Source organism: Takifugu flavidus, chromosome 15 (assembly GCF_003711565.1).
Source record: "Takifugu flavidus isolate HTHZ2018 chromosome 15, ASM371156v2, whole genome shotgun sequence".
Classification (NCBI taxonomy): Eukaryota; Metazoa; Chordata; class Actinopteri; order Tetraodontiformes; family Tetraodontidae; genus Takifugu; species Takifugu flavidus.
This window is the reverse complement of record NC_079534.1, coordinates 513,139-537,475: the sequence shown is the minus strand read 5'-3', so window position 1 is coordinate 537,475 and position 24,337 is coordinate 513,139. Positions and strand designations below refer to the sequence as shown.

At 44.3% G+C, this 24,337-nt stretch overlaps 4 protein-coding genes across 4 annotated transcripts; 3 read left to right on the top strand and 1 right to left on the bottom strand.

The window, feature by feature from the left end:
• Positions 1-292: 292 nt before the first annotated feature.
• Positions 293-5,969, top strand: LOC130538469 (semaphorin-4E-like). Its single transcript, XM_057056091.1, has 15 exons — positions 293-683; positions 1,561-2,154; positions 2,266-2,411; positions 2,627-2,689; positions 2,767-2,865; positions 2,948-3,047; positions 3,123-3,233; positions 3,303-3,454; positions 3,561-3,739; positions 3,892-4,048; positions 4,210-4,432; positions 4,510-4,625; positions 4,786-4,943; positions 5,012-5,064; positions 5,247-5,969. Exons 2-15 carry the CDS (start codon positions 2,052-2,054, stop codon positions 5,777-5,779), a joined length of 2,193 nt encoding a protein of 730 aa, XP_056912071.1. The 5' UTR covers positions 293-683; positions 1,561-2,051; the 3' UTR covers positions 5,780-5,969.
• A 2,864-nt stretch (positions 5,970-8,833) lies between these two features.
• LOC130538470 (semaphorin-4E-like) lies at positions 8,834-15,279 on the top strand. Its single transcript, XM_057056093.1, has 14 exons — positions 8,834-10,196; positions 10,308-10,453; positions 10,666-10,728; positions 10,805-10,903; positions 10,986-11,085; positions 11,161-11,271; positions 11,336-11,487; positions 11,594-11,772; positions 11,907-12,063; positions 12,223-12,445; positions 12,517-12,632; positions 13,189-13,346; positions 13,415-13,467; positions 13,907-15,279. Exons 1-14 carry the CDS (start codon positions 10,094-10,096, stop codon positions 14,353-14,355), a joined length of 2,109 nt encoding a protein of 702 aa, XP_056912073.1. The 5' UTR covers positions 8,834-10,093; the 3' UTR covers positions 14,356-15,279.
• Positions 15,280-15,655: 376 nt separating this feature from the next.
• cactin lies at positions 15,656-19,689 on the bottom strand. Its single transcript, XM_057056090.1, has 10 exons — positions 19,301-19,689; positions 18,266-18,848; positions 18,060-18,155; positions 17,839-17,984; positions 17,544-17,706; positions 17,339-17,453; positions 17,059-17,251; positions 16,845-16,961; positions 16,390-16,763; positions 15,656-16,306 (listed from the first exon to the last, which is right to left on the bottom strand). Exons 1-10 carry the CDS (start codon positions 19,582-19,584, stop codon positions 15,816-15,818), a joined length of 2,562 nt encoding a protein of 853 aa, XP_056912070.1. The 5' UTR covers positions 19,585-19,689; the 3' UTR covers positions 15,656-15,815.
• A 560-nt stretch (positions 19,690-20,249) lies between these two features.
• LOC130538471 (ubiquitin-conjugating enzyme E2 R1-like) lies at positions 20,250-24,329 on the top strand. Its single transcript, XM_057056094.1, has 5 exons — positions 20,250-20,966; positions 21,229-21,315; positions 21,405-21,502; positions 22,128-22,262; positions 22,346-24,329. Exons 1-5 carry the CDS (start codon positions 20,781-20,783, stop codon positions 22,551-22,553), a joined length of 714 nt encoding a protein of 237 aa, XP_056912074.1. The 5' UTR covers positions 20,250-20,780; the 3' UTR covers positions 22,554-24,329.
• Positions 24,330-24,337: the final 8 nt, after the last annotated feature.

The window sequence follows — 24,337 nt, the reverse complement described above, 5'->3', positions numbered from 1 at the left end:
TAAAAAGGTGTCATCATTAAACCATGTTGACCAAAAATTCAAACATGCTTTTGCCCCCAGACTTCAATCCTGAATTGCATTACTCACCATATTTTAAACATTATTCATCCCCTGTAAAACTGATTCACCCATGAACACATTTCTGATATGGCATGTCAGGAGCCTTCTCTGCTGACAGCCTCCACCTCTCTTGCGTGAACATGTTGCGGCGTCTCGTTGCGTCACGTCTCCATCATGTCGCAACAGCGGAACCCCCCAGATCCGGTAATGGCGCCTCCCGGTGGCGGTTTAGGGGCGGTGCACCAGAAGGAGCTCCAGCCTGCCTGAACACAGCGACCGCGGGGCGTGAGCTCCAGGAACGGCTCTGAGAGGGATAAAAGAAGACTGGAGAGGACCGCACTTTAATAAACGCGCATTTCTGTTTTATCAGAGTTGGACGGTGTTCTTTCCAGATCGGGCTTGATTCTTTTTTTAAAGCTTGCGCTCAAAAGTTTTTGCCTTTTAGTGTATTTCTGCGTTTCAATGAGGTTTCGCGGTTCAACCAGTGTTTTGGAGAATACGTTTTGGTACAAGATTTCGTTTTCTTCGGTGTTTTGCGTTTTGGAAATTAAGTTATAAACAGGTGTTTTGGAGGGACAAGCTTTGGCGGAAGTCCTCGGCGTCTTGGGCGTGTCGGACAGCAGGTAAGTGATTTGAATTGACGGTCAAAGGTGGAAATCCTGCGTTTGCCATGGTAAAGTGGCCTGAAAGAGCCGTCATTAATGACACCTAACTGCAGAGTAACATTTAAAAGCATCCATTTACATTGAAATGTCTGAAGACTGCATTATTGAGATGAGATTGTGCTTCAGATTTAATTTAGGTGCATTTTCTGGTGGGGTAATTAATGCTTTTTGGTAAGAGTGTTTGTGTTTGTGTGTGTGGGGGGTGGGGGATGACGGAGTGACGGCTGTGGCCTATGTGGAATATGTCAAACATGTTATCAGAGCTGCATTCTCCAACATGCTGCAGCTCATCTGGGGCATTCGGAACACCTCTTGTGCTGTAGAAGCACCCACAGTGCAACACACACACCGGCTTTGGAGCAACACTGTTGGGTAAACTACAACAGACAGCTGCAAGGCAAGTGATTGCAAGACTCATCCACTGCCGGGAGTCACCGTGTTGCATAATTTTGCAGGTTGACGTGATCCAGCCAAACTACCATGTTGTCAACATGGTTGCCACAAAGTTGTGCCTCCCACAGCTGTGCGAGCATTTGTCTCAGTTGTGTGTTGGTGGTGAGGGAAAGTTGCTGAAGGTGACATCTCGGCACCCTGCGGAATGGCTTTCATGGCCCTGCATTAACATCACTATAGCACTGACAGAATTACAGCCGTGCTGACTCCAGCTCACGCTGGCCCTGTTTCCATTGCAATGCTTCTCATCCTACTAAAGAACACGCTCACTTCCCCAATTTCTGTTTTTGATCTATTTTGGTACTTTTACATATGTGTATGACTGTTGTCTTTCCCTTCTCATGAAATGATTTTAATAGTGTTTAATCTTCGTCTCTTTCAGGCGTCCATGGCTTTGTTTCTTCACTCCGTAACATCCGTCTCATCGTGGATGGCCTGCTGAGAGCAGCCAGGAAAGAGATCAACGGCATTTAATCAACACAGACCTCTTTACATCAGAGATGCCGCTCACTGTCTTTGCCCCTGTATTAGTAGTTATTAAGGAAATAATAAGTCGGAAACCCCTCTTGGCTTAGACGTGTGAGAATGCCCGAGACGTTAAGGTCCAATGGCACCACCTACTGGTGAGAAGGAACTCCAGTTGAAAACGGGCTTTGATTATAACAACCTATTAAATTACGTAACCTTTTATAACTACTTACCACCATTATTGTATATTACAGTACTGGTGTTGTATACTGGTTCACTTGCAATAAGTTCAACAACTTCCATTAAAGGAGACAACTCTCTCTCCAAGTGCCTTGATTTTCTACTCTAAGTCATAATCTATAATCTGCTGCCCCGTTCACTGAAGCTCACCCGTGAATAGACAAAATGCATCCGCTGCTCTCTTTCTTCTGGCTGCTGCCTCTGGCCTGGACACTGAAGGACGACTCCTCACTTGAATACACCCCCCGCAGATCTATAGCATTTCACAGTGAGTCTTGCAGCCGGTTTCATGAAACACTCTCAGAGCGTGTTGACACACGTGGATTTAGTCAGAGCAGCTGGTTGGAGAGGTTTCATTGCTCATGTTTTTGACCTCCAGAGGACAATGCTAACCTGTTCCACGAGGGGGGAGTGGCTAACTACACCACCATGCTTTTGAGAGAAGACCTGGACGTGCTGCTGGTGGGGGCCCGGGAGGCAATATATGCTCTTGACCTTAAAGACATCTCCAAGAATCGTGCTTCAGTAAGTATACCACAGATCCAGGTAGTTCCACCTCGAAGCAGAACAAAATAGTTGATTTTATTCTGCTTTTAACAACAAAATAATCATCTTCTTTGAAAACTATTATGTTAACTCATACCTTATAGTATGATATGATGTTTTCAGTGACATGAGCAGGTGGATGACAAAATGCTTCATTAATCAAGACCTATAAAATATCTTTCTGTGCTTGATAGGTAAAGTGGGAAGTGACTCAGCAGCAAATATCTGAGTGTCGGAACAAAGGAAAACATCCCGAGGTTGGTCTGTTAGCTTCAGAAAGCAAGCTGCATTTCAAACAGATGTGATTGATTTACAAGATCATTTATTTTTGCAGATGGATTGCAAGAATTTCATCAAAATTCTGCACAAGAGGGACGACAACAAGATGTACGTGTGTGGAACCAACGCGTTTGATCCTGAGTGTGATTACATGGTGAGACATTCAGGGTCACACAGCTCGCTCATGTCTGCTTCTGTCCCATTTTCTGCATTCATTGATGTAAATACCTCTGCAGTCCTACGCAGATGGTCAACTGACTCTTGAGAGGAAGGTGGAGGACGGTAAAGGGAAGTGTCCGTTTGATCCCTTTCAGAGACACACGTCACTCATGTTAGGTGAGCACCAGGTATTCAACAGATGAGACATTGAGCAGGGCTGAATAATGCAGCATATTCTCTCACATCTTGTAGAAAACAATCTATACTCGGCCACCTCCATGAACTTCCTTGGCTCTGAACCGGTCCTGATGCGCAGCTCCCCTGTCACCATACGCACGGAGTTCAAGAGCTCATGGCTCAACGGTGAATTGCCACACGTTCAAACTGTTTGGAAACAAGTTCAACCATTAATGTTCCATTTCCTTCTTTTAGAGCCCACCTTCGTGTCCATGACTCAGATTCCAGAGAGCCAGATGAGTGCAGTGGGAGATGACGATAAGGTCTATCTGTTCTTCAGTGAGGTAGCCGTGGACTGCGACTGCCACAACAAACTGTTGGTGTCCCGCGTGGCTCGGGTCTGCAAGGTGAACGGGTTTATCCAGCAGGCACGCTGGACAAAGATCCAGCAGCAGCTTCAGTATTTCTGCATTTGATTGTGCATTCACATTTTTACGGTGTTGATGTCCACAGGGGGACATCGGAGGTGAGAGGACGTTGCAGAAAAAATGGACATCCTTCCTGAAGGCCAGAATGGACTGTCCAGTGCTTGAGTCCCAGCTGCCATACGTCATACAGGATGTCTACCACTGGTGTGGCTCCCACCGGGGCTGGAGGGACTGCTTGTTCTACGCTGTTTTCAGACCGCAATCGTGCGTTTTGAATTCATGCTCTTTGTATTTTTGAGGTGTCTTTTTAATGGGCTTTGGCACTGCAGTGTGCTCACATTCTGTGTGTGTGTGTGGTGTGTGTGTGTGTGTGTGCGTGTGCGTGTGCGTGTGCGTGTGCTGTGTGCGTGTGTCAGGGAGACGTCGGACCTGTCTGCGGTTTGTGCGTATCGCGTGTCCGACGTCAGCAACGTGTTTGCTGAGGGGAAGTACAAAACTCCAGTCACCGTAGAAACCTCCTTTGTGAAGTGGGTTATGTACAGTGGAGATGTGCCCGTCCCCCGGCCTGGAGCTGTGAGTCTGAGCTCTGTTTAATGAAAGTGTGGGGTTGTTGATGAAGACAATGCTCAAAAGGCAACTTTTTCATGTCTGACAAGTGGCTCAGCGGGTTGGCGGCTCTTTTTCTGGCCTGACTTGGTTCTCTTTTGCTGTTTCCTTCCCTTTTCTCCCATCAGTGTATAGACAACAAGGCTCGGAATAATGGTATAAATGACACTTTGCACCTCCCAGACCCAACCCTTCAGTTTATTAAACTGAGGCCCCTGATGGATCAAACTATCCAGCCAGTTGGAGGGAAGCCTCTGCTGGTGCACAAGGGAGCTGCGTTCACACGTATAGTGGTCAACCAGGTGCAAGCTGCTGATGGAGAAAAGTACCACGTGATGTTTATGGGAACAGGTGGGTGTCGGAGCTGGTTCCACCGGTCAGGTGCAAGTGTCCAGATGAATCAAGTCGTTGTGTTTGTGCTTGACAAGAGGAGGGAACGCTGGTGAAGGGGGTGAACTACGACGGAGAGATGTTCCTCATTGAGGAGGTGCAGGTTTTCCAGCCCCGAGTATCCATAAAGATCCTGAAGTTTTCAAATGTCACGGTAATCTAAAACTGGTTGAAAAAAACGCCAGAAAAAATTAGCATTCTTACATTCTGTACTATTATCATTCAGGTAGGAAAATCTGTCCATCATTTTGAGTTGACATTCTGGTAAAGAACATACATTATGTTTGCTAAATATCTGTATTTGTACTGCACAGGGTCAGCTCTATGCAGGCTCAGACTCCGGGGTGACTCAGGTACCTCTGGCCACCTGCGGGAGGTCTACGTCCTGCATGGACTGTGTGCTATCCAGAGACCCTTACTGTGGCTGGGACAAGGTTGATGGGAAATGTAGTCTCCTATCCAGTTCAACCAGGTAGGCAGCCGTCTCAGGAGGGACCCTGACTTGGTTCATCTTAACTGACATTTGGCTATTTTCTTTAGAGAACTAATCCAAAGTGTGAAAGAAGGAGATGCCAAGCTCTGCCCACCAGCTGGTGAGTTTGTGCCTGTGTATTTGCAGGTTTCCATGGTTTTTCTGCTCTTGGGCTTGAACTAAGAACCTTCTGCTTCTCAGCCCAGTCCCCTACAGATCGAGCTACCAAGAACAAACATCATTTAAATTTCTGACTAATGAGAGCAGCAGATTATGAATAAAATGGATGACTGTTGTTTTCAGATCCACTCATCCCCCTGAAGCGAACCATCTGGCCTGGAGGAAACCTGAAGCTCTACTGCCATTCACCCTCCCAACTGGCAAAAACCGTCTGGGAGAAGGACGGCAACAGATTGTCCCCCAACACCCACTTTCAGAGTCTCGAGGATGGACTCCTCATCTTCAACGGCTCTAATTCAGACGCTGGTCGGTATCGCTGTCTTTCTGTGGAGAAGTCAAAGGCTGGCCAGTTCTCCACCACCATGGCGGAGTACCAGGTGGGCCTATTCGATTCTGGTGATGGGATTTCCACCAAGGCTCAGATTAACGGCCCATCGATGGCGGGACTGAAAGCGGTGGTTGGTCTCCTCGTCGTCTGTCTTCTCGGCCTTTTGACCTGGAACTGTTACAAAGGACACATACCACTACCGTGGAACTGCAGGAGGACCATAGAGCAGACGGAGGAACAGGCAGGTCCTCGCTCCTCTGTGGATGTAAAGCTCTCCCCTGCAGAAGACATTCTCCTGATGTCAAGGCGAAACAACACACCAATTTGAACAAATGCACCAGAGAGAGCGACCTTCAGAGGGAGAATCTCCCATCGCTGCAGTTCTAAAAATATGAAGGGCATTTGACCTTCTGTTTCACTTTGTTTTGCATGTAAAATGCTTGTTTCATACGTTTGACCATTGCAAGAACTGTTTGAATTATTTCACAAAATATAAATTTAAATTGAGCCACTTCCAACAGCTTTCTTTTATATAATCCCGCTCTAGTAATGGTAATGTTTTAGGATGAAATATGCCCAACAGATCTTGTTCTTCTCTGTCAGAAACATTATTTTATATTCACAAAAGGCAGAAAAATCCAACAAAAAAAACTTTAATGTGTGTCTTTTAAAAGCTTTTTTTTACAGCTTTTGTTGCATCATTTGTTAAAAAGGACGTAGGACACTGCCAGGACACATGACAACCAAGATGATTAACTTCTGGAACACCAGCTGGACCACTGGCAGCGAGGTTTCCTTAGACGGTATTTGTCTGCCCACAGGTACATTTTCCCCATGACGGGGATCTCTACGCTGACCTGGGCCTCGGTGTTGCCCATGCCCTCTCTGGCGCGGCGTACAAAGGCGTCTTCGGCGCTCTTGTTGGCATGTTTTGTCCTGTAAAGACAATTTTCTGAAGTCTCCTCATCCAGAATCTGTTAGTCATACCTGTGACCAGTAGCTGCCCTTTTATGGTGGGATCATGGGCAAGTCCAGTGGCAGCAATGAGCAGCGATGGGATGTACCAACCGGAATCATAGTCCTCCTGGTTCTGTTGGATTAGGTCTGCCTCCATCAACACTGCCTCTGCAGTCTCATCTTTGTCCTCGTCATCTTTCTTTGCATTTCTTTACCCTGGTCCTTGTTTGCAGGTGTGGATGTAGAAGCTTGTGACTGTTGTTCATCTCTGGTTGGCCAGCTTCTCTGGTCTTTGGAGGATGAAGATGGACCAACATCTTCTCTTATTGTTGACCTTCTTTGCTCATCCCTGATAAACCTGTAAAAAAATGAATGTTTTAGTCCTCAGGATGATTCTTTCTTAACAAGTACAGACTGAGCAATTTTGCTATGAAGATGTGTGTGAATAACATACTCCTCTTCCTCACTCCCTGTTCCTGATCTAGCTTGAAGAGCTTCTCTGTCACCCTTAGTCTAGGAAAGAAACATTGTAATATTTGTAATTTCATCTTTAATTCATATTGACTTATATAATGTCTGTTAAAATCAAAATTGACTAGGTACTTTACAGAAACCCATTGCTTGACCCCAACAAGCAATGTTAGCAAGAAAACACTCCCCTTTAACAGGTACCGTAGATGGTAGAAATCCCCTTTCAACTACCGTCCACACAATTAAATGAGATCAATCATTTGAACCTTGCCTTGCTTTGGCCATATAGACCCTCGTGATATGCATCAACTAGAGATACAAACTGGACACATCATCAGAGATGTTTCCTGGAGTGTTTTTGGCTGTTCGAACATCACACACTCTTGTCCAGTCGACCCAACTAGAGGATGATCAAGCCCCAGCTTTTTTCCAGGTAGATCCCCTCGCTTGATCAATAGCCACCTTGAAGCAACGTCTGCTGCTTCATTGGCCTCCTTAATGGCCCTTTGCCATCTGGTTCCAGTGATACCTAACATGTTGTGGTCCCTACAGAGGGACAAGCCTGCGAGCCCGCTGCATCCCATCTCAATGGGTTGCCATCTAGCTCTCTACATGTTTTACTGGAACTCAGTATATTTAATCCTTTTCCTCTTGTTGGCCTCCTCAATGTAGCCCTCCCAGGGGACCCATAGCTATAGGTGAATAATCTGCTTGGAGGTTGCTGAGAGGAGGACCAGATCCAGCCTGAGAGTTGTGCCGCATTCTTACTGACCTGCTGAACTGCTACTCCTCCACTGATACTCACAGTTCTTCCTGGACAGGTGCTCTCCTGACCTTCCCCCTTGCTTTGTTTTTACAAGGTTTAATGCTACTACCTAGGCCCACTCTGCCCTCAATCACTGCCCCCAGGGCTTTATGCCACAGCCAGAATTCTGCTCTCGACTTCCAACCTGTCTGGACTTGAATCTCAGCCTCTGAGACCTTGTGGTCAGAGGACTCTCAGTATTGCAGCACCTCACTTTTGCAGCTTACCATGAAGGAATCTAGGGAGGATGGCATGTTGGTAAATCCAGGCCTTGAACTGACCAGGAAGGCCTGATTTGTCCACTGTGGCTAACCAGCCCTCAAGAACTTGGTAGAGTTAGAGTGGATGGCTGTCGCGTCTCTCAGGCTGTAGTTAAAAACCTTCCCCGGGCTCTTCATTGGTTTCTTTGTGATGAATGGTGTCCTGGTATCGCCATGTTTGAAGTGGAACTTCACTTGTAAGAGACCTTTCCTTTCCTCAGTACAAGAGATCTAGATTTTGATGGCTTGACGATCATTTGGGCCCATGTGGCCAGCACCTCCAGGCCCTTCAGTATCCACCTACTCCCTGACCTGCTGCAACAAACTCCCCCAGTAACCAATGTCAAGATAAGACCCTCCACCCCGAACCTTCATTCGATGTTTAGGTGCAACGGGCTTGAAACTGGCCATATGTCTATCCTTTGAAGACCGTCTGTACGTCTGTGCTCATGGCTGTATGTATTCCCTCAGGGTGATCACCTCAAAATCATTAACAAAAGTGATCAGTGAATGGAAAAACTGTACCTGGTACTTTTCCAAAGGCTTCCAGGTTCTTAAGTTTGCTAAACTCATCAATGTGACTGTTGTAATTTTGCTACAAAGTTAACATTTTTCTGTTGTTCCAACTATATGTACATTTATAAGGACAACACAGGTTTTGATTTCAAAAAGAAAAAAGTTATGTTGACTTCACACGAAGGAAACATGACCAACTTTAATGTCCTTCAAAAGGTCTTCCACATCTGTGACAAGCACTTATTTTATGATTAACTCCAAGCAATGCAACATTTGATTCATAAGAAATGGAACAACTTGTGCCTTTTGCAATTCTCGGCGGTTCTCCTGAATTAGTTTTTTTGTTCTTTAAGCTCTTTTACTACTAGCTGGCAAATGCCTTTTTTATCCCTTGCCTATGAAATAAAAGTCAAAATGTCCTCAGTGGAAAATGTGCAATATTCATTACAACAGAGATGTTTGCATTTTTATATTATAAAATGTGAAGCACTGACAATGTCAACTCGCCTTCCTTCACTTTAATGTGCCTAATAATTTTATTTTCTTGCTTGACAGCTTCATCCCTTTCACTGTCACAGGTAGGAACTTGAGCCTATCCCAACTGCATAGGGCGAAGCCAGTGCACAGTCTCATTCCACCCAGCCCCACCCAGCTTATTGCAGTGCTTATGTCCAAAGGGGTTGTCTATGCTGGTGTATGTCATGTATTCTTCATTCCATCCCTTATTTTTCTCTCGTTTTTCTCTTTGCTTCCTTCTTTGCCAGTCTTCTGGCCCTCTTCTCTTCTGGTGTCCCCAAAGTTGTTCCTCCCACAGTGATGCCAGCATTTGTCTCGGTCATGTGTTGTGGTGAGGGAGAGTTTCTGAAGGTGTCATCCCGGCACCCTGTGGAATGGCTTTCATGGCCCTGCATTAACATCACTATAGCACTGACAGAATTACAGCCGTGCTGACTCCAGCTCACTCTGGCCCTTTTCCCAAAGTAATGCTTTGCTTCCTAGTAAAGAACACCCTCACTTCCACACATCCTTTTTGATTTATTTTGGTGTTTTGCCAAATCTGTATATGACTGTCGTCTTTCCCTTTTGGAGAATTGTTTTAATATTCTTTAATCTTTGTGTGTTTCAGGTGTCAACAATTGCCATTGACCAGTATTATATATAGACATATACTGTTCTTGGTCCTTACACAAAGTAAGACAGTACAAAAGTGGATATTCGGAATTACTGGGGGGCGTATTCTCAATAGGCTTGGAATGCTTGTATACAATGAAGGGGTCTAAAACACAGGAACCCCTCTTGACTTAGACATGTGAGAAAGCCCTAGAGGTTAGGGTAAAATGACACCACCTACTGGTGCAAAGAGAGTTGCAGTTGAAAAACATGACAAAAGAAACTAAATTACTTTCATCCTTGATCAAAGGGGCTTCAATCATTGAACATCCCAGTATTACTACTGACCTCTGCTAATATGTTAAATTACTGGCGAAGTATGCTACGTGATGTGTAGTTGTCATTAAGTTCAACAACTTCCATTAAAGGAGACAACTCTCTCCAAGTGCCTTGATTTTCTACTCTAAGTCATAATCTATAATCTGCTGCCCCGTTCACTGAAGCTCACCCGTGAATAGACAAAATGCATCCGCTGCTCTCTTTCTTCTGGCTGCTGCCTCTGGCCTGGACACTGAAGGACGACTCCTCACTTGAATACACCCCCCGCAGATCTGTAGCATTTCACAGTGAGTCTTGCAGCCGGTTTCATGAAACACTCTCAGAGCGTGTTGACACACGTGGATTTAGTCAGAGCAGCTGGTTGGAGAGGTTTCATTGCTCATGTTTTTGACCTCCAGAGGACAATGCTAACCTGTTCCACGAGGGGGGAGTGGCTAACTACACCACCATGCTTTTGAGAGAAGACCTGGACGTGCTGCTGGTGGGGGCCCGGGAGGCAATATATGCTCTTGACCTCAAAGACATCTCCAAGAATCGTGCTTCAGTAAGTATACCACAGATCCAGGTAGTTCCACCTCGAAGCAGAACAAAATAGTTGATTTTATTCTGCTTTTAACAACAAAATAATCATCTTCTTTGAAAACTATTACATCAACTCATACCTTATATGATATGATGTTTTCAGTGACATGAGCAGGTGGATGACAAAATGCTTCATTAATCAAGACCTATAAAATATCTTTCTGTGCTTGATAGGTAAAGTGGGAAGTGACTCAGCAGCAAATATCTGAGTGTCAGAACAAAGGAAAAGATCCCGAGGTTGGTCTGTTAGCTTCAGAAAGCAAGCTGCATTTCAGGCACATGTGTGGGATTTTAGGATTATTGATTTTTACAGATGGATTGCAAGAATTTTATCAGAATTCTGCACAAGAGGGATGACAACAAGATGTACGTGTGTGGAACCAACGCATTTAAACCCAAGTGTGATTACATGGTCAGACAGTCAGGGTCACACAGCTCGCTCATGTCTGCTTCTGTCCCATTTTCTGCATTCATTGATGTAAATACCTCTACAGTCCTACGCAGATGGTCAACTGACTCTTGAGAGGAAGGTGGAGGACGGTAAAGGGAAGTGTCCGTTTGATCCCTTTCAGAGACACACGTCACTCATGTTAGGTGAGCACCAGGTATTCAACGGATGAGACATTGAGCAGGGCTGAATAATGCAGCATAATCTCTCACATCTTGTAGAAAACAATCTATACTCAGCCACCTCCATGAACTTCCTCGGTACAGAAGCAGTCCTGCTGCGCAGCTCCCCTGTCACCATACGCACTGAGTTCAAGAGCTCATGGCTCAACGGTGAATTGCCACACGCTCAAACTGTTTGGAAACAAGTTCAACCATTAATGTTTCCTTCTTTTAGAGCCCACCTTCGTGTCCATGACTCAGATTCCAGAGAGCCAGATGAGTGCAGTGGGAGATGACGATAAGGTCTATCTGTTCTTCAGTGAGGTAGCCGTGGAGTGCGACTGCCACAACAAACTGTTGGTGTCCCGCGTGGCTCGGGTCTGCAAGGTGAACGGGTTTATCCAGCAGGCACGCTGGACAAAGATCCAGCAGCAGCTTCAGTATTTCTGCATTTGATTGTGCATTCACATTTTTACGGTGTTGATGTCCACAGGGGGACATTGGAGGTGAGAGGACGTTGCAGAAAAAATGGACATCCTTCCTGAAGGCCAGAATGGACTGTCCAGTGCTTGAGTCCCAGCGGCCGTACGTCATACAGGATGTCTACCACTGGTGTGGCTCCCACCGGGGCTGGAGGGACTGCTTGTTCTACGCCGTTTTCAGGCCACAATCGTGCGTTTTGAATTCATGCTCTTTGTATTTTTGAGGTGTCTTTTTCATGGGCTTTGGCACTGCAGTGTGCTCACATTCTGTGTGTGTGTGTGTGCGTGTGTGTGTGTGTGTGTGTGTGTGTGTGTGTGTGTCAGGGAGACGTCGGACCTGTCTGCGGTTTGTGCGTATCGCGTGTCCGACGTCAGCAACGTGTTTGCTGAGGGGAAGTACAAAACTCCAGTCACCGTAGAAACCTCCTTTGTGAAGTGGGTTATGTACAGTGGAGATGTGCCCGTCCCCCGGCCTGGAGCTGTGAGTCTGAGCTCTTTAATGAAAGTGTGGGGTTGTTGATGAAGACAATGCTCAAAAGGCAACTTTTTCATGTCTGACAAGTGGCTCAGCGGGTTGGCGGCTCTTTTTCTGGCCTGACTTGGTTCTCTTTTTCTGTTTCCTTCCCTTTTCTCCCATCAGTGTATAGACAACGAGGCTCGGAATAATGGTATAAATGACACTTTGCACCTCCCAGACCCAACCCTTCAGTTTATTAAACTGAGGCCCCTGATGGATCAAACTATCCAGCCAGTTGGAGGGAAGCCTCTGCTGGTGCACAAGGGAGCTGCGTTCACACGTATAGTGGTCAACCAGGTGCAAGCTGCTGATGGACAAAAGTACCACGTGATGTTTATGGGAACAGGTGGGTGTCGGGGCTGGTTCCACCAGTCAAGTGTCCAGATGAATCAAGTCGTTGTGTTTGTGCTTGACAAGAGGAGGGAACGCTGGTGAAGGGGGTGAACTACGACGGAGAGATGTTCCTCATTGAGGAGGTGCAGGTTTTCCAGCCCCGAGTATCCATAAAGATCCTGAAGTTTTCAAATGTCACGGTAATCTAAAACTAGTTGAATTTAATGTGGGTTTATTAGTTTAGGAGTAAGATACTTAGACAGTTGAAAGCACAAGGTGCTTCTGGAATCCAGGATGTTCGGAAACATTTATAACGTCTTCCATGGCCCATTATCAATATTTTTTTAAAGTTTCATTAAAATCTTTTTATGAGATAGACATACAAGCTAAGAACAGCCTCTTTGGGAGAAGTAAATATTGAGTTGAATGCAAAATTTAGTTTGTTTCAATGTCGCTTTATTTATATAACTATTCCAATCCAAAAACTATAGCACGGGCCTTAGGAAGCATTTGTTCATTACTGATCCATGATATATGGCCGATGAAGATAACGGTACATCAAACCTTGAGAGTAAAATCCTTGTGGCTCCAATTAAAATAATAGCCATTTCTCTTCCTGATATGCCAGAAAAAATTGCATTCTTACATTCTGTACTATTATCATTCAGGTAGGAAAATCTGTCTTTCATTTTGAGTTGACATTCTGGTAAAGAACATACATTATGTTTGCTAAATATCTGTATTTTTACTGTACAGGGTCAGCTCTATGCAGGCTCAGACTCCGGGGTGACTCAGGTACCTCTGGCCACCTGCGGGAGGTCTACGTCCTGCATGGACTGTGTGCTATCCAGAGACCCTTACTGTGGCTGGGACAGGGTTGATGGGAAATGTAGTCTCCTATCCAGTTCAACCAGGTAGGCAGCCGTCTCAGGAGGGACCCTGACTTGGTTCATCTTAACTGACATTTGGCTATTTTCTTTAGAGAACTAATCCAAAGTGTGAAAGAAGGAGATGCCAAGCTCTGCCCACCAGCTGGTGAGTTTGTGCCTGTGTATTTGCAGTATGTCTAATGGAGAATGCACAAGCAAATCACAAAAAATACACACATAAATACACTAATACCTGTTGTGATGGGACAAAAAACATTTTCTTGACCCCTACGACCCTTTTGGGGTCAGGGGGAGAATGTTGGAGCCTATTCCAGCTGCATATGTGTGAAGGCAGTCACCAGTTAATCGCATGTGAGAATTTGGGGGTTTGGCACCTTGCTATAGGGCACCTCGGCGGTGCTCAAAAGATCCTGGAAGCTCCCAGAACACTTTCCATGGTTTTTCTGCTCTTGGGCTTGAACTAAGAACCTTCTGCTTCTCAGCCCAGTCCCCTACAGACTGAGCTACCAAGAACAAACATCATTTAAATTTCTGACTAATGAGAGCAGCAGATCATGAATAAAATGGATGACTGTTGTTTTCAGATCCACTCATCCCCCTGAAGCGAACCATCTGGCCTGGAGGAAACCTGAAGCTCTACTGCCATTCACCCTCCCAATTGGCTGAAACCGTCTGGGTGAAGGACGGCAACACACTGACCCCCAACGGCCACTTTCAAATCCACGAATATGGACTCCTCATCTTCACTGGGTCCAAGTCAGACGCTGGTCCGTATCGCTGCCTTTCTGTGGAGAAGTCAAAGGCTGGCCAGTTCAGCACCACCATGGCGGAGTACCAGGTGGGCCTATTAGGTTCTGGTGATTGGATTCAGGTCAACAACACAGCTGTAGCTGGGCTGCAAGCTGCAGTTGGTGTCCTCATAGTCGGTCTTCTCAGCCTTTTGACCTGGAACTGTTACAAAAGACACATACCACTGCCGTGGAACTGCAGGACAGCCAGGAGTATTACCATCTGGAATTATAATTATCACTAAAACAGTGTTTGTTTCCCCCATTTTTAAAAACTCATTGTTATGCTGCTCCTCGGTTGTCCGACGATCTCATCAGCCATTTCGGACTGGTCGACATTTCAGATTTTTTACAATTTGCACGATCGGTGGTCACGCATAGAAGCATAGACCCATTTAAACCAAAGAGACATAAATGAAGCAAAATAGAAATGTCTCATTGTCTTTATGGCATTTGTTTCATGTCACTGTGATGGAAATTGTATTTTTATAAAATCTTGTATACATTGGATTCATAAAAGTAATTTAATTCCATTGATTTAATCCAGTAATCCCCATTGCTTGTTTGGTGTCTGTGCAACCGGACTTTCTGACTACTGAGCAGTTTGCAGTAGTCGTATCATAGTTGAAGGAAAGTCACCTCACCTTTATTAGGTAGAGATTTCACCTTGTTTGTCAAACCAGTTTTTGAATTTTGCAACATTAAGTTCTTCACCTACACAAGCTTTGTGGCGGAATCGGTGTCGTTCCAAAAGTATTCAGCCACACTAGCTCACTGTGGTTGCTGTTTGTAAAGCTTTTACTTCCAGAGCAGTAGGATATAAGTGAAATGCAGTGCACGTGGAGATCGCATAGTTCAGCTCACCAACCAAGTGCTCTCGTATGTGCGGACTTTCTGGGCCACGTCTGGGCGACGCCACGAATGCAAAATTTAGTTTGTTTCAATGTCGCTTTATTTATATAACTATTCCAATCCAAAAACTATAGCACGGGCCTTAGGAAGCATTTGTTCATTACTGATCCCGCCCACGAGCCTGGACGTGTTGCGGATTTCTAAAGGACATTGAGGGGAATCAGACTGAAGGTTGTCAACTTTTAATGTTTCAGCCAACCGAAAATACGTTGTGCATATTATTTATTGCTTTTCAAAAATAAAATTTGGGACAGTGATTTCAGCGTATTTGTACATTTTTGAAATATTTTGAGCATGTTTCAACAATACTGCAATAATGACAGCCGGGATCATCTTGGCCACAATAACCGTTATGTGAAATATGATCATTACATCCCGAATTCGAACAAATGCACCGGAGAGGCCAAGAACGACCTTCAGAGGGAGAATCTCCCATTTCTGCAGTTTGTTGATTAGTGCAAGAGCTGTTTGAAATATTTCACAGATTATAAATCTGAGCCACTTCCAACTCCTGCTTTATTTTATATCAACTTCTACTAATGGTATTGTTCAGATGAAATATGCCCAACATGTCAACTTTGTTCATTTGTGTAAGAAGAGTTGTATTTTTTTGTATTCACAAAAGACAGCGGGTTGAAAGTTTTAAACAAAAAAACTTTAATGTGTCTTTAAAAAATTACAGCTTTTTGTTGCAACTTCAGATAAAAAGGACAACAGAACTCGGGACACTGACAGAACTCTTGATTATACCGTGTAGGATAAAACCCACACTAGGTTCTTGGTTGGCAGACGTTTACCTTCTGTAGCGATACCTCTTGAAGTGGAACCACAGCTGAAAGATCCCGTTGGCAAACTGGCAGCGGAAACCGTGTCGGTGGGAGTATTCCCATTCCCTGTTCACGATCTTAAAGGCGATGTCCTCGTATGGAGGGCCAGCGTGGAACCTCAGAATCCCAAAGTCCTTGTTTTCAGGACTGGGTTCTAGGAAGTACTGTGGTGTGGAACGCTTGTTGATCAAATCTGGGTAGAAAATGTTGAACTTGTAACCCTGGACAATCTTGGGCGGGGGGTTGTCGAAGTCGTAATGCGTCTGGTTGTATTTGTTCCATTCGAAACCCGTGTGGACCCTGTTGAAGAAGCGAGGTTTCCTGGGACGGTATTTATCTGCCCACAGGTACATTTTCCCCGTGACGGGGATCTCTACGCTGAACTGGGCCTCGTCGTTGCCCATGCCCTCTCTGGCGCGGCGTACAAAGGCGTCCTCGGCGCTCTCGTTGGCATCGCCTGCAGCAGATACGAGATACATGTTTTGTGCTGTAAGGGGACAGTTTTCTGAAGTCTCCTCATCCAGAATCTGTTAGTCATACCTGTGACCTGTAGCTGCCTGCGCGCCAGCTGCAGTCTGTGCAGGTCCTCCTCTGGTGTGGTCGTGTGCGAGTCCAGTGGCAGCTCAGAGGATGTGAGCAGCGATGGGCTGTACCGACCGGAATCGTAGTCGGCCTGGCTCTGCTGGATTAGGTCCTCCTCTGTCAACACTGCCTCTGCCATCTCGTCTTTGTCCTCGTCATCTTTCTTTGCATCCTTTTCTTCACCCTCAGCCTGGTTCGCAGCTGTGGACGTTGATGCTTGTGGCTGTTCGTCATCTTCCCTGGTTGGCCAGCTTCTCTGGTCTGTGGAGGATGATGAAGATGGACCAGCCTCTTCTCTCAATGTCAACCTTGTTCGCTCATCTCTGATAAAACTGATGTAAAAAAAAGAATAAAAGAATTATTAGGTCCTGAACACAAGTACACACTGAGCAAGATGTTTGTGAATAACTCACTCCTCATCAATCCTCTCTTCTTTGATGATGGGGAACAAAGGTTCACTTTCCACTCCCTGTTCCTGTTTTAGCTTGAAGAGCTTCTGTCGCAGCACATCCTGGTGTCGCTCTCTCAATCTGGGAGGGGAAAAATGTGATTTGAGCAACAGCATCATCATGCTCGACTATTTTTTTCTTACATGTATTTAAACCAGTTAAATCAATATAATCTTACCTCGCTCTGGCCATGTAGACCCTGACCTGTTGCAACAAACTTTCCCAGTAACCGATGTCAAGATTAGACCCTCCACTCCGAATCTTTGACTCAATGTTTAGGTGCAACGCTTGCAACTGGCCGTATGTCTTTCCTTTGAAGACCGTCTGTACGTCCGTGCTCACGGCTGTGTTGATTCCCTCACGGCGATCACCTGAGCATCAAACCCATTAACATGCATGCAGCTATTATTTAGAGTTAACTAACCACAAAAGTGATCAGTGAAATGGAAAAACTGTACCTGGTCCTTTTCCAGAGGCTTCCAATTTTCTCAGTTTGCTGATCTCATCCTCTGTGATAGTTGTCATATCTCTCCAAAAGTCAACATTTTTCCCTTGTTCCAACTCCATGTAGACCTACAAGGACAACACACGCTTTTATTTAAAAGAGATAAAATATGTTAACTTCACACAGGTTTAAACTAACTTGAAGGAAAGGTGACCAACTTTGATGTCCTCCAGGAGGTCGTCCATGTCTGTGACTGTCAGCCCATTGAGGAACGTGTAAGGCTCGTGCATCTCCACAGCCAGATCGTCATCTTCTGCACTGATGTACTTTGCCAGCAGGTCAATGGGCTTGGCCCGACCATCGCGGATTCTGATCTTAGACCTGCAGACCGAAAGCAAACACTAAATATTCATACACTGTAGAGTTCTGGACCTTCACTGGAATCAGACACTGTGATTCATTAAAACTGCCACTGAAGTTGAAATGAAAACGTGAGACCAGATGCATATTCACCGGAGTTTTGCCTGCTGCAAGTGGAAATTGTCTTCTTGTTCGGCCCAAGTTTTAAAATGTTCTGCCTCCTTTTCCCTCTGTAGCATCTCGAGCTCTGTCTCCCTCATGGCCTTTTCTCGTTCTCTTTCTAGACGCAGCTGTTTCACCTGTACACGCATTTAGTTTATGATTAACTCCAAGCAATGCAAACTTTGATTTATAATAAATGGAGCAACTCGTGCCTTTTGCAATTCTCGGCGGTTCTCTTCCTGAATTTGTTTATTTCGCTCTTTAAGCTCTTTTTCTCCAAGGTGGCCAATGCCTTTTTTATCCAGTGCCTATGAAATAAAGTAAAAAATCTTTATTAAATAAGATGCACTATTCATCAGAACAGAGATGTTTGCATTTTAATATTATAAAATGTGACTGTCTGACAATATCAACTCACCTTCTTCCACTTGAATGTGCCTAATAAATTGTTGTCTCCAAAGGGGTTGTCTGCGTTGGTGTACCCCATGTATTCTTCGCTCCATCCCATCTTTTCTCTCCTTTTTTTCTCCTTTGCTTCCTTCTTTGCCAGTCTTCTGGCCCTCTTCTCCTCTGGTGTCTCCAGAGCCTTCATCACCTCCTTCTGATTTTTCTTTTCCTCTTTTTCCTTTGCTGCATGGACCACATTATCAGACCCTGAGCTGCAGGATGAGTCAGATGAACTAGAGCGTCGCCTCCCTCTCTCTCTGGTTCCCACACTTCTCCCGTCCTCCCTGTCTTCACTCCGCTTCCTTTGCTCTCGGCCTCTGTCTCCTTTTCTTTCTCTCTCTCTGCTGTTTTTCTCTCGGTCCCGTTCCCTTCTCTGCCTGTCCCTCATTGGACTTCTGCTGTCAGGATTTCTCTCCCTCCTCCGTTGCCTATCATTACTTGAATCACTGGAGCCATGGCTGCTGTCCCGCGACCTTGCTTTACTCTCTTGCTTTGGATTTCGCCGTCTGTCTTTTTCCTTTCTCTTCATCGCTCTGGGATCATCTGAATCCGAACTGAAAAATAGTTATAAAAATAGTTACTTTGAATGCAATAACAGAAGCAAATGTATCTACAAATGGTTACATTATTTTAAATTCATTTCCCCATACTTAATTTCAGACATTTACCCCTTAAACACGGTAAACTCAATCTATGGATGCTCAAGTGCTTTTCGTGATCTGTCATATCCATAATACAATTCTGTTTATTCACTTTGAATGTTTTATTTATGAAATATAATATTAAATTGCTGTTACACAACCTCCTTGGCAACAGATTTGATTTTTATTGATCCCAAACCTAGAAATTGTTGTTACAGTAGATGACTATGTGTACGTACACATACACATACACACACACATACACGGGAGCACACACAGAGCTAATAGCAGTTGAGGCGCAGAATAATGGTAATGGCGGTATTTAGAGGGACTATAGAGAGATGTGGATTTTAAAGCAGATTTACCCTGATGATCGGCCCCTTGAGCGTTGCTGTCTCGGTCTTCTGTCGCTCTCTGAGTCGCTCCTGGATCCTGGACGACTCCGATGCTGTGGCCGACTTCGACCGGGAGAACCATCACTGTAGTCCTCGCTTCCAGAACGTCCTCGGCCGCTAGTATTTCTTTTCTTGTCCACAGATCGACTACGACCTCTCCTTTTTTCTGGTGACCGAGACCTGCTCCTTTTTGATTTGTTCCATCGGTCCCGGCTACGACTTCTGGACTTAGAACGACGAGACTTCGAACCCATTACGAACTTTCTATGGCTACGGGGCCCTAAATTCTCTCTGTCGCGTAAATAAGATGTAACTAAGACAATTACTCTCTGCACTTATGGCTTCTAAGATCCATAGAGACCAGCAAAAATAAATCAAACCCCCCCAGAAAATAGGTCTAATTCAATATGTTGCGGTTAATCATCCTATATAATTGTGTATTTTCAATGCATTAGTTTATTGTTCTGGCACTAAGAAGACACCTCGATGGGCTTTCTACAACACGGCGCATATCCTGATGTCATGAATATTTCTATAAAAACCCAAGTACAAAACAATTTAATTTGTTATCTGCTGTTTTGTTATAGCTCTCGGAACATTTGGCTCAAATAAATATCATTCAGTTGTTTTGTTCTGGCTAAACTGCTTGGTTGATAAAATAGGTCATATCGCTCTTCACAAACACAAACAACGTAGCTATTCTGTGACGTCATGCAATTTGAAAATGTAGTTCTCCAACATCACTCTTGCATAAATATGTCAAACATATAACGTCAAATATCTGTTCTGGTGTTCGTGACTTGTATTATTAGTATAGTTAAACAATTATTGTTTTTGCTCGAGATTGTTGTTTTTTCCGTAGTTGAAAGTAATGTTAACGGCTGGAAACTTGACTACAAATCCCAGAAATCACGTGGTGTTACAGGCTGTATTGAAGGGAGAGGAGACTTCTTTCAACAACACTGTTCTTTTTTCCTTGGCTACTGTCAGGTCAATCAAATACGTATCCGACTATTCATCATTAGAACTGATCTCTGCTAGCAGCTGAGATCAATAGGCGTATCCGTATTTTGTAGTCAGCGCCTCAAAACTAGAAAACTTCCCACCGCGGTAGTTCGTCGCTAAGGTAGAGCTTGTTAGCTAGATTATTTTAGCCAGCTGCTACACTTGATCAGTATATATCCGTTTGTTGTCTTGGCAGGCTGATGGACTAACGCTCAGACATTATGATTTGTTTACGTCTCGAGTTTGCGAATACTGAAATAGCTTGATATTTTAGTTGAATCGGAGAAAATATCAGCTTAACGTCCGCATATCCTGACTGCTCTGGCCTGTTTCATTGTTTCCGAATATCGGAAAGGCACAAGTTATTTCGCCGTGTCGGTAGCTTGTTGTGCTACTCGATCAGCTGTGGGATCCAGACTATCTTGAACGCAACCAAGTTGTCAGTATGGCGCAACACGACCACACTCATGTAGCCAGTTCACAGAAAGCACTCATGCTGGAAATGAAGAGCCTCCAGGAGCAGCCTGTCGAGGGATTCAAAATAACACTGGTGAACGAGGCTGATATGTACAACTGGGAAGTGGCCATTTTCGGACCCCCGAACACCCACTATGAAGGAGGCTATTTTAAGGTGAGAGTAAAAAATAGTGCAAAGTGTCCCCGTAATCTTTGTTCTTCGTTTAAAGTAATGGCAACGTTTTTGGTCGACTGGACGAATTTAATCGGGGAAATTATATAGTCCTTATATCACCCTTTGTTGTTCATTACAGCATTTGTAAGGTCACACGACATTGTTTAATATTCTAAACGCTAATCGAGCTACATAGCATCATGGACTGAATATATGCTCCATAGCAGTATGTGGATCTCAGCATGTCTCGTTTGTCACCCAGGCTCGAATCAAGTTCCCTATAGATTATCCATATTCCCCTCCTGCCTTCCGGTTCCTCACCAAGATGTGGCACCCCAACATCTATGAGGTAAAAGCCCACATTAGCACAAGAAATAATGCATCTAGTTGCTGCTTTTCTGTATGTATTTGAGGAAATGCCCTCTTGTTTGTTTCCAGAATGGAGACGTGTGCATTTCTATACTGCACCCTCCAGTGGATGACCCACAAAGTGGAGAGCTGCCTTCAGAGAGGTGGAACCCCACCCAGAATGTCCGGTAAGCACATACTTCACATCTTTTTTACGACAATAATAATTTTATTAATAAAATATGAAGATACATTCATTGCATTAGCTCTGAAATGTTAATTAATAGTGTCCTGTAAGCCAGACAAGCCTGTTCCAAACCATACACATCTGAGAGACAATACTAATTTACAAAACATAAAGCCAAAGGCTAGGATGCACCATTCTGCTGGTTGTCTGTTGTTGTGGTTTGAACTCTGGGTCCACCCCTGGATGGGTCGCCGGTTCATCCCAGGGCCCTATGTGAGCATTTGTGGGTTCAGTACCTTGCACAAGGGTACCTCGGCAGTGCTCTGAAAGTGTTCTAGCACCTTCCTCTACTACCAGAACACCTTCCACATTTTGTCCGCATCAGGGCTTGAACTGGGAACTATGAGATCGTAACACTTCATCAAGATAAGACATTTACATCACAAGTTCTGTTTTCTCCAGTTTGGTTCCATTTTCTTCTGTAGTTCCACAGTTCCCTAAATTGGCCGCAACATTTGCGAGTAATTTGATGATAAATCGATGGCTATAGCCCTGAGCTACAAGTCTGAGTATCTGTAATTAACACCAGGGCAACAGAAGGTTTATTAGTTGTTTCTGCTGTCCAGGACCATTTTGCTGAGTGTAATTTCACTGCTCAATGAGCCCAACACCTTTTCTCCTGCCAACGTGGACGCCTCTGTCATGTACCGCAAGTGGAGAGACAGCAAGGGCAAGGACCGTGAATATGTAGAGATTATCAGGTGAAGATCAACCACCACAAAAATATTGACCTGTTTGACACATTTTGGTTTTAACTCATTATATTTTTTTTTAACTGTCTCAGGAAACAGGTTTTGGCCACCAAAGCAGAAGCTGAACGCGACGGCGTGAAGGTCCCCACAACGCTAGCTGAATACTGCGTTCGCACACCTGTCCCTGCCCCCGACGAAGGCTCCGATGTCTTCTATGACTACTACGACGACGACGACGTGGAGGATGGGGACAGCGACTGCTGCTATGATGAGGATGACTCCGGCAACGAGGAGTCGTGACGTGCTTTCTGACAGTATCCCCAACCTGTCCGACACAAGCGGCCCCGTTTCGCTTTCTCTGGGTTGCTAGAGATTCTCTTAGATACCGAGTTTTTCTGAGCCTCGGAAATCTTTTCTGGAGGTAAAAATCAATGCACCGCTGTGGGAAGGTCAGACCTTTTGAGATTTGCACCAGCACAAAATTCACTCTTACTTTTCATCTTCAGCTGTTATTTTTCATCACCCTAAACCTTAATTTGAAAGAATGACTTAAAAATTACCTAATTATAATGAGTGGTTCAGTACCCCGGTGTTAATGATGTTATCCCGCCGTTAACTATAGCAACATTTGCACTGGTGCAAACGCTTCCACACTCTTCTCAGTGTCTTTCATGCATATGTGTATTTCACTAATTGTAACGGGGTTTTTGCTCCCAGTGACGGACATATGACTGAAAAATTTAGCCCACTAGTTAGTGTCAAAGAGTCTCCTGCAAATACTGAATTAGATGTTTTTCTGAGGGGTGCGGTAAGTACCACTACAGAAAGGATGGGGATGTCCCGGGACAATGTCTTCAAAGATCTTGTGCATGCCAGAACATCAGTAGAAGCTAATTGTCTTTTCTTACTAGTGGACTGTTTACCTACATTATGATCCGTTATCAGCTCTCTGATTACAAAGACGTGCTGATGGAGATCCCAGTGAACTTTTTCTCTGGAAAACACACTGGCAACACTGAGCCAGCAGGTTGGATCTTCAGGAACATTTTATTTTTTTTGGGAACATGAACTTTTTGCTGTGTTTCTTCTTGTACCGTTGGATGTTTTTCTCTGTCCTTTTCTGTGTGGGGATTATCTTATTTGAAGTAATTCTGGTGTTAAGATTTGTGTATGATTTAATTTCTACAGAAGAAAATATGTGGATGGGGCAGAACTAATTAAAAGAAAAGTGACTGTACTCCCAAATTTTGAGACGTTTGATTATCTTTAAACCACTGGTAACTATCAAAAGTCAATTGGCATGTTGTAACTGTTTGGTTTAACTCCTCACCCGTTACTTGCTCTTGAAACATTTGTAAATGAGCTCTTTGTGTTTTCCCAGTTTTCCATTACAGCCGATGGTTTTAAAATCTCTCCTCAGGTTTGTTTTCTCAGCAGCCTGATGGGGCCAAAGACTTTAAAATATGTAGAAAGTGCAGACCCTTATATGGCTGTTTGTTGTGTTCTCGTCTTGGTTTGCTTCTATGTGATCCTTGTCGTTTTAGTTTATTTCTTGAGTTATGATGCCTGCAGTGTTTGCCTGAGGACGAGTGGTGTGATGAGATTATTTGAATTTGACTGGTAAAAAGATTTGATATGACACATGTTTGACAAAATGTCTTGTTTCTATATCAGTAAGGATAGTGTTTTAGCCCATCAGGTGACGTGTATAAGGCCACTGTGTTATTTTGGTTTTTATTTTTCGTTATGGTGGGGCAAGTTATGATGTAATTTTTCCGAATGCATGAGTGTCCTCTATATTTTTGCATCAGCAATATTGATTGTTCCTTTACTTAAATTGGCACTTCATAGTGAATTTCTCAGGACAATGAAATACATAATAAATAACATGCAGTTATTCTCCTCTTTAGATGGTCTTCAAAATTGGTTTGCAGCTTTAACCATGGGAGCCATGACTGCACATGTAGCTGTATGGATGATTGTGGTATTGTATTTACCCACCCTCTTATTATTATTTTTTTCTTTTTTCAGTTCCCATTATTTAAAATATGAAATAAAAATTTACCAGGGAAAATATGTGCTGA